Source organism: Salarias fasciatus, chromosome 6 (assembly GCF_902148845.1).
Source record: "Salarias fasciatus chromosome 6, fSalaFa1.1, whole genome shotgun sequence".
NCBI lineage: Eukaryota > Metazoa > Chordata > Actinopteri > Blenniiformes > Blenniidae > Salarias > Salarias fasciatus.
Window position 1 is genome coordinate 14,610,264 of NC_043750.1, and position 9,487 is coordinate 14,619,750.

The 9,487-nt window shown below is 40.8% G+C and overlaps 1 protein-coding gene across 1 annotated transcript; it reads left to right on the top strand.

Annotated features, from left to right (window-relative positions):
• Positions 1-358: 358 nt before the first annotated feature.
• hgsnat (heparan-alpha-glucosaminide N-acetyltransferase) lies at positions 359-8,273 on the top strand. The gene is made up of 18 exons (XM_030094008.1): positions 359-590; positions 1,379-1,488; positions 1,591-1,727; positions 2,455-2,570; positions 2,791-2,860; positions 3,047-3,116; positions 3,497-3,597; positions 3,863-3,939; positions 4,049-4,079; positions 4,291-4,451; positions 4,542-4,657; positions 4,742-4,863; positions 5,307-5,433; positions 5,646-5,732; positions 5,838-5,915; positions 6,052-6,122; positions 6,718-6,830; positions 7,004-8,273. Exons 1-18 carry the CDS (start codon positions 398-400, stop codon positions 7,183-7,185), a joined length of 1,962 nt encoding a protein of 653 aa, XP_029949868.1. The 5' UTR covers positions 359-397; the 3' UTR covers positions 7,186-8,273.
• Positions 8,274-9,487: the final 1,214 nt, after the last annotated feature.

The following is a 9,487-nucleotide window of genomic DNA, read 5'->3' on the forward strand; positions in this document are numbered from 1 at the left end:
AGACCTGCTGCGGCCCACACAGACACAGAAAGCATGGCACAGGCGGGCCAAAAATAATTCAAAGACACGCAAAACAGCCACACACTCATAAATTGATCATCAAAATATTACCATGGATATATAAAGAGCAAGGTGCTTCCATTAAAGTAAAGAAAAGCAGAATCACGACAACAGATAAAGCACTTGTAAAATGTATCAAAACAATTAAATTAATTGATTTCATCATATAACAGACTATTGTCTAAGGTGCATCCTGCCCTTACCAAACAAGGGACTCATTATTTGCGCAGTACAATCGCCCAAAAGCACTCTGCAAAGTAGTTCACTCTGCTCATAGTTTTCACTGATCAACGAGTTTTGTCCCTCCTCGCTTCCACTACCATGTCAAAACAATGGCATGTCGGAAGCGGTAGCTCTGATGGCAAAAAAAGAATCCAAGAAAAACATCAAACAGACATCTTCAGTCGTCAGGAAGATCCAGAAAAAGCAGGCTGACTTGGTTCGTCCAGAAATAACCGAGATGCTTCCTCTTTCTGCTGCTGTTTTGGTGGCAGCTGTGTGTCTGACGCCGCTCGCTCCAATCTCTGCATGTAAGTACAAAAAAACTCCAAAGTGTTGAAAAGTAAAAAGTAAAGATAGGATACCGATACTTCCAGAAAACTAATTACAGATGTTCAGCGCCATTTATAATTACATTTTAGTTTCAGTTTGAACAGTGCCACACTGACTATTGTCGTTTTCGTCATTTTAATCTAACAGTGATTGAACGTGTTTTATGTTAGTGTTAGCTCGGGGCTAACTGTACATTAGCGTCCCCTCCAGAGAGAGCTGCGTCGGTTTGAACTTCCCTCCCGGGGGGATGTTTTACGGATTAATTCGGCATGTGACTACCGGGCTCTGCAGCCATAAAGTCAGCAGTCTCACATGCTCTCCTCCGACACACTGTAGCGTTAGCTGGATGTCTGCGGGTCGCGGTTAGACGGAGCTCCAGGAGGCTCGAACGACGTGTCTGAGGTGAGCTTTAAATAAAGGTGCCTGCTCGGCAGCAGCCTCGGTGTGCAGGCTTTACTTACATCCATATCGTTTGTCGTCTGATTATCTTGCTTACATAACATCTGAGCCATCATGCAGTCGTAAAAGCTGCGGTCGTTTTCTGGAATATTTCAGGAACATTTTCCGTAATAACGAGGTTTTGCTCATGTCCCTTGTATGCTGATTTAAACTATCTTGCCATTGTCTGTTTACTGGTCAGATCCTTGGGTGGGGCTCACTGGTTGATCCACTCAAACAAACGTACATAACACAGGAAATGCAATTCAAAATAGATTTCACCTGTTTGATCTGCACACTGAGTGTGTCTTGATGTGTCTCCCTCCAGCCGGCTCAAGGCAGCACATGTCCTTGAAGATGGACGAGGCTTTCCTCACAGTCAACAATGAGCTGGACACTGATGTGCTGGTGTCCTGGGTGTCCCAGCACTGCTACCAGGTCAGATGCTCCTGTCTGGATGGTTCAGTGGTTGTGGTTTGTTAGGACTGTAATGTTTCTATAATCATTGTCTCATATGTTTTGCCTCTTGTGTTTTTCTAGTGTGCGTTCCAGCTCCTGGGAGTCATCCCGAAAAGAAGCGGCCCCGGCGATCTGGGCTCAGTGGAGTTTAATGTCGGCACACAGCATGAGATCAGTTTACAGCTCAACAGCACTCAGACCAACGAGGAGCTCTGCATGTAAGCTTATCATTAAAGTCACTGCTTTTGTCCATCAGATACATGTGCTTTTATAAACACACACACACACACACACACACACACACACACACACACACACACAAACTCAAGATGTGATTTGTGATGAAAGGCAGAAGGCGAGATGTTTTCAAAGATGACTGATTGGGCTAAATATGTGATGCGGACTGAATTGAATACACAGTCCTAATGGATGTTGCAGGTGTATTGGTAAGAGACTTCCTGAAAATATAAGCCTCTAAGTAGTAAATGCCAGCAACTTTCATTCATTACCCACAGATCTGCTTTCAGTGACAATGTATTTTATGATATAAAAATATTTGCACCATCTAATCTTGTGTGTATATATATATATACACACACACACACAGCGCATAAGAAGATGCTTTACTCGCTGAAAAGGAAAAATAGATATCTTCAGCCATCAGGGTTCGTAATACTGCTATCTTAAATCTAAGGACAGTAACGGGGGATGGGGTGCGGTTGGGGGTTGCAGCTTGCAATGTTCGTTTTATGGACAGGAACTGTGTGTTTGCTCTTGTTGTGGCGCCCAGATTGATCCATCATTGCTGACAGGCTTCTCTACAGTTAGAAAACTGTGATAGTTCTTCCTGTTTAATATGTTGATTATTTTACCGCTTGCTGACAAGGAATTCATTTAGGGGCTGAATAGTGTTGAATGTACATCATGATTTGTTCTATTTTCCAGGGTTCCTTTTCACTTTGGCGAGTTTGGGAATTACTCCCTGTGGGCTAAAAGTGTGAATTCTTCATCTGTGAACTGCTCCATTGTGACTGATGCAGAACCGGTGAACAGCTACATGCGTGAGTCCCTCATGAATAAACATGCTCTTTAACCTGTGTGATGAAGGGTCTGATGTATTCATCACTCTCATAGGAATGCTCACCTTAATGTAATTATTCTTTTTCACTTATAAGTGTTTGGTCATATAAAGCAGTGATATGAAAATAAAACCTTGATGGTTTTCTTTACAGTGCAGAACAGATGACATGGGATTAATATTGATCTCTCTCTAATGCACAGCAATCCTGTTTGCCTTCATCATCCTTGCTGGGCTGGCTTTGTTAGTGGATGTTGCAAGAAGAATATCACAGTGAGTTTGCTGTCTTGTTTTGTTTTGGGTTGTTTTTTTGCGTGTATGTAATTTCCAAAGTGAAGAGGTGAAAGTTGTGTTTTTTTTTTTTGTGTGTGTGTTTTTTTTTTTTGTTCAAAGTTATCCAGAAGATTGTGTTTATGTTCATATCCACAAACTAATTGTTTTGGGGATTTTTGTATCCAGATTTAATGCTGTGAGGGGTCTTTTCCTCCGGATTGGCGGCTCCATGGAGACAGAGAGACTCATCAACTCCGTGAGTGAGAGAATTTTGCATGAGTTCCGTCCACGGTCCAGACACATGTATTTGATGCTCATCATGAGGAAGTATTTTTCCCGTGTGTGTGAATTTGACTGTGATTGACCCTGAGTCAGATACTAGATTGAATAGAGAATGTGTTGAAGATATGTGGTGATTTCAGCAATAAGGAAATCACAAAACAAGGATTTATTTGTTATGCTTTTATCAGCATTGTGGGCTTTTATTGAGTTTGTACAAATTCAGCAAATCTGAAGTGGCTTAATTTCTATTCAGTCGCGCCGTCTCTCATTCAAAGCAACCTCAAAGTATCAAATATTTGATTTAAACCGAAACATTTTAGCTTAATCATGGTCTAACCTTGTTTTTACTCCCAGGAACTGGGCTCGCCTCGGATGACTGCCCCGGTGACTGACAACATCCTCCCTCCGCCGCCCAGCACCAGCAAGCGCCTCCGCTCTCTGGACACATTCAGAGGGTAAACGGCAACCTGCTCCGTTCAGATCGCCCTGATCTGTCATTACGCTGCAACATGTGATTCTTATGACACTCTGACCTTTAGCAGAAGACTGGAATTGTTTGTCATTAATGCAGCTCAGCTGACAATATTTTAAGTCTCGGTTGTATTTCTTTCTGAAGAGCAGTCCGTCGCTATATTTTAAGGAATATTTTTAATGTATCATATGAAGTAAAACGGAACTTGCCCTTGTTGCACGCAGTGATACTTTCTATCTTTTCTTCAGGATATCTTTAGTCATTATGGTATTTGTGAATTACGGAGGCGGACGATACTGGTTCTTCAGACACGAGAGCTGGAATGGTGAGTTCCATTACTTGATGACATTACTGCACTGCTTGCTTTTTATTCATGGATTCTTGTGGCCTCCTTCAGATTTGATACATTCATGTGATGTTTGTATTTGTTACAGGCCTCACTGTTGCAGATCTAGTCTTCCCATGGTGAGCTCCGATTAAATATTCTTATTTTTTCCTGCATTTAAGACACATTTTGGCAGTTATCACAGTTGTCTACTCCGTTATTAAGCGAGTTGTACTTTTGAAGATTATTTTTATTACTGATCAACGGGAAAAAAAGCTGCTTAATCTTTTTGCGCACCTTGTTTACCTGCATTGTTTACTCTTTGTTTTCTTTGTTTCATTCCTTCTCCAGGTTTGTCTTCATAATGGGCACATCCATCGCGCTGTCCATCAACTCCATGCTGCGGGCAGGATCCAGCCGGCGCTCGGCGCTAGGGAAGGTTGTGTGGAGGAGCGTACAGCTCTTCATCATTGGACTCGTCATCATCAACCCAAACTACTGTCAGGGCGCACGTGAGTGTGAAGTCCCCGTTTAATGCAGGCTCATGTTTACCAAACCTATTTCCTCTTGGCTTCATGTGGTCACGTTTCTTTGCTCTGCAGTGTCTTGGAACAGTCTGCGGATCCCCGGTGTGCTGCAGCGCCTTGCCTGGTCATACTTGGTTGTAGCCAGTTTAGATCTGTTAGTGGCGAGAGGTCACCTCGACATCTATGCAACAGTGAGCCGGCTTAACTTCCCGTTTCATAAAATGATCACTTCTTCATCCGCCTGTCACGGAGTAAGAAGTGCTGATGTGTTCCAGGACACCCGGTGGTCTCGGTGCCTCGACATCCTGCTTTACTGGCCGGCCTGGCTGTGCGTGATTCTCCTGGAAGTCGCCTGGCTTTGCCTCACTTTCTTACTTCCTGTGCCAGGTTGCCCAACGTGAGTGAAACTTGCTGCGTTTGTATAGTTGGGTTATTTTGTGTGCGTGGGAACACGGGAAATGCTTCGCATGCAACAGATCTTTCATAAGGGAGGGAATTCTATAAATTAACACGTGAATAAATACAAAGCAATAGACTGTATCTTATTAAAGCCTCAACATTTGTCACTGATCCAGTGTGGTCAAGGTCAAGGTCAAGGTTTATTTCTATAGCACATTAAATACAGAAAACTCTGCCCAAAGTGCTGCACATGTTGATAACACCATAGAAAGAAAAAAAACAATAGAAAAATACAAAAGTTTAAAAACAATAACTTACAAAAATGTCCAGCTCAGCCTGTGTTGAACGCCAGAGCAAATAAATGTGATTTTAACAAAGACTTAAAAGACTTAAGTGTGTGGTACATGATGAAGACTGACTTGATCCGTTTGGTTGGAGCAGGGGTTACCTGGGCCCGGGGGGGATCGGAGACATGGGGCTGTATGCTAACTGCACCGGAGGAGCCGCTGCTTTCATCGATCGCTGGCTGCTGGGGGAAAACCACATCTACCAGACTCCCTCGTTACGGGTTTGTGACCACAACGACTTGACAATTAATGAAAGAATAACAGCATTTACGCATTTACTGTGGGCTCACTAAAGTTTTCATAGCTCTAGAACTTTTCCACACGCCACACTTCAGTTTTTTATTTGAGAAATAAATCTAATAATAATAATAAAGAAATTAGAAAACATCACTGCAGGAGTTGATTTACACTCTTAGCTTTTCTCTGAATGCAGGTCATGTATCGATCTCACGTGCCGTACGACCCAGAAGGCGTCCTCGGCAGCATCAACTCCATCCTCATCACTTTCCTCGGTTTACAGGTTTGGTTCATGCGTCTCTATTTTGTGTCGGACTGGTTCGTGTTTTTATAGTCAACACTGAAACAAATAAAGTTTTGGTTTTCATTGTATTTTTATTGTTTTCAGGCAGGGAAGATAATCTTGCACTACAGAGATATCTCCACAAGTATTATATCAAGGTTCTTCATTTGGGGCCTTTTTCTGGTGAGTATATTTTACCTTTCATTTTTACTCTGACAGCAAACACATCAGATTATATAATACATGACTGAAAATCAGGGACTTGAATGAAATGTTTTCAGGTTTTTTCCTGTATTTATTTATCTCCTGTCTCACACAGGGAGTTATATCAGCAGTTCTCACCAAGTGTTCAACAAACCAGGGCTTCATTCCTGTCAATAAGAACCTGTGGTAAGATTTTCGTCACTCTTAATTTTCAGTGCCCCTTAGCTGAATATATTAATAAAGCACTGCAACCTTCTTTCAACTTATAGCTGCATCAGTTTTTTTCCTGATAAGAACTACATAATTTTTTCCATTAATTTGTAGTTTTTGAGCATAAAACAAATTCATATTTCACTACATTTTCTTTCTTTTTTTTTTTTTTTTTTTTTTTTTCTGAACATGGTCAAACACTACTCCAACGTCAGCTAAGTTATTAGTTAATTCCACAATCCATGTAGCATCCTTTCATCTATTCATCCACATTTAGGATGCCACTGTATCGCTTTATTTTTACACTGAACTTCTTCAAAAATGACTTTTTTTCATTTTGGGTATAGACTTTTTGAGCCCAAGCTCAAAGAATTATTTTGGTTTCAAAGGGTTATCGATGAACGTCTGTTGAAATGTGTACATTGTAATATGTATATATTACAGGTGTGGAGTTATTAAGTTAATAAGTTAGTCCAGTCCTAGGTGGAAATAGTAGGAGTTCATCCAGTACAGGATATGTGAAGAATTCCTCTTCATCATCCAGCACTGACCTGTTTTATTCCTGATGTAGGTCTCTGTCCTATGTGACGACACTGGCCTGCTTCGCTTTCGTGCTGCTCGCGATCATCTACTATGCAGTGGACGTGAAGAAGTGGTGGTCCGGGGCTCCTTTCTATTACCCTGGTGAGTACAGAATGCCCGCAACAACAATCACTGCCTTCAGCTTGACCTCCATATAAAGGTCAGGATTAAATGAAACATCATGAGGAATGGCCAAATCATTTCTGAGTTGTTTTTTTTGTTTTTTTTTTTGTTTTTTTTTTTGTGACTTGTGTTTAACTTCCATCTGATTTCAGGTATGAACTCCATCCTCGTGTACGTGGGTCATGAAGTGTTTGAGAACTACTTTCCCTTCCGCTGGCAGATGGCGAACAGCCAGTCACACACTGAGCACCTCGCCCAGAACCTGGTGGCCACCTGCTGTTGGGTCTTTATCTCTTACATCCTGTACAGAAAGAAGATTTTCTGGAAAATTTAAAAGTGAACCCCCCACCCCTCCAAAATAAAACGAGAGACCTTGTTTGCATCAGATCGGCGTGCCTGCAGCTGAAACCAGAATGTCCTTGGGCTTCTTTCTTCTGATTTTGAGCGTCTTTTTTCTTTTTTCCCATGAAGCTGCTGAGCCCGACCAAATATCTGCTCCAACTCAGGAAAGAACCTGTCCAAGCTTTGTGTACAAATCTAATTTCCATGATGACATTAGTGGGGGGATGTCTAATTGCTTGTGTTACGGATGCTTGTTTTCATTCGTATGTTTTTTTAAGCAGGCCCCTAGTTTACAGAATGAATTCCTCTGTCTCAAGTGTTGTTGTGTGATTGAGTGAAAAGAGAGAGTGTGTGATGAACACATAAAGGAAAAGGCTCACCAGAACGACTCGCTTCATCTTTTATTATTTCCACACCAAAGTGGAAGACAAACATAAATGCTGATTACATAAAGGGGACACAGTATATAAAGATTGTGAAAATGTGAGAGTTAACCTTAACTTACCGGTGCTCGGTTAATCATCGTTTTTTGTGAGTTAGTTGCCTCGTTCACATGCAATTTTTTTTTTTTTTTTTTTTTTTTTTTTTTAGCAGCCGTCTTTCCCACATCTCAGCAGGCAATGTGGCTTGCAATGCTTTGTGTCACTGAACACGTAGAGGAAGTATAAGACCACAAGTCAGACGACTGTTGAAACCAGTTGGTGGTTGCTGGCGCTGCACTTTGGTCAGTGCAGAGACTGCCAAGTGTGTGACTTTTTTTTGATGAGGTTTTCAGGAAAGCACCTCACATAAGAACTTTTGACGCACATTCACCAGTTAATGTGCCAATTAAATGCCAGAAAATGTATCAGTTTTATTAGAAAAGACAGAATAATTTATATCAAAATTCTGTTCCACTGTATCATTGATATAAATAATATTGTTTTTCCGAAATATGTGTTCAGTCTGTCAGAATATCCAATTGCTGTGAGATTTTGGAACTGTCACTGATCTAGTGCTGTTTTAAGTAAATTACATCAATTTCCACTTTTTATACATTTAATTATTTTGTATTTGCAACTTTTACTGAATAAAACATATTCTGAAGTGTGTTGATTTCTTTCTTTCCAAAGCTAAAAATATATTATAATTACATTTCATAGAAGAAATGAGGATTTTATTTTTCTATTTAAGCAAACCACTTATAAACAACAATGGAGTTTGTGTATATTAAGAAGCAATGATCCATTTACATCCAAGTAGAACTGCTTTAATCCTCTTTGCATTTGGAACTTCCTCTGTGTTTCACGTCATAGTTTATATGCACTTTTACTGACAGATTTCGGTTCACACTGACAACAGAATTTGTGAGATTTAGTTCACAATATCCAAAGAAGGACATTAGAGAAATGAGCTTTGTTGAACTTATTCTGCTCCCTACATAAAGTGTATTTATTTTTTATCTTTATTTTTTGCTTTACATGAACAAACATGTACAGCTGTACAGATCCAAAGCTAAGAGTAAGATGAATTCAAAACAAATTGGCCTTATGTCATATTAGACCGTTTATCTTTTACTTCTGCCATCAGCAAGTCTTGTTCAGCCATAGAGGATCCACTCAATGAAGGTTTCCTTCTCTTTTTTCAGATTTTCTGCAAATCCACAGAAAATCCAAGTAGATCAGCTGTCTTTGAAATGTTCAAACCAGCCTACATTGCGTGATAACCATGCCGGAGTCAAAGTCACTTCAGTCATTCTCCCAGAATCTCTCTCAAATGAGCACAAATACACAAAGGGCACCGTGGAATTACTAAAATCAGTCAACCATGTTTTATAATCTGACATTACAATCTGCAACAATGTGTCACAAGCCGGAACTTCTGTGAAACTTTACAGATTTTTGCTGTAGTGAATAGGCTTGAAAGGCTATACCTCCCAGTCTTAGCCAGCATTTTTGTGCATTACACACACACACACACACACACACACACACACACACACACACACACACACACACACACACACACACACACACACACACACAAATGGTGGATTTGTGAGACAAAAAATACTTGCATTTTTTTTTCCACGTGTGTGTGTACTGTTTTGTTGAGTGTGTGTCTGAGCTGTTACAGCAGCTCCGCCGTGCAGAAAGGTGAAGTCTTCTTTATTGCTCAACAAGGCGTGGGAATCCAGTTACAGTGTGGGAGCCCTGCCTCACCGATCTCGCGAGATTTTCGGCCAATTACCATTCATGTCTATTGTGAGAGTTTTTTCGTTCTCGCGCGATTTCAAAACTTTCCCACGGCTGTTG

Excerpts from the sequence above, each read along its gene's own strand:
- hgsnat (XM_030094008.1), top strand. The coding sequence starts at position 398 with ATGTCGGAAGCGGTAGCTCTGATGGCAAAAAAAGAATCCAAGAAAAAC. Across the intron at positions 4,864-5,306 it reads CCTGTGCCAGGTTGCCCAAC|GGGTTACCTGGGCCCGGGGG; the intron begins GTGAGTGAAACT and ends TGGTTGGAGCAG. Across the intron at positions 5,916-6,051 it reads TCATTTGGGGCCTTTTTCTG|GGAGTTATATCAGCAGTTCT; the intron begins GTGAGTATATTT and ends TGTCTCACACAG.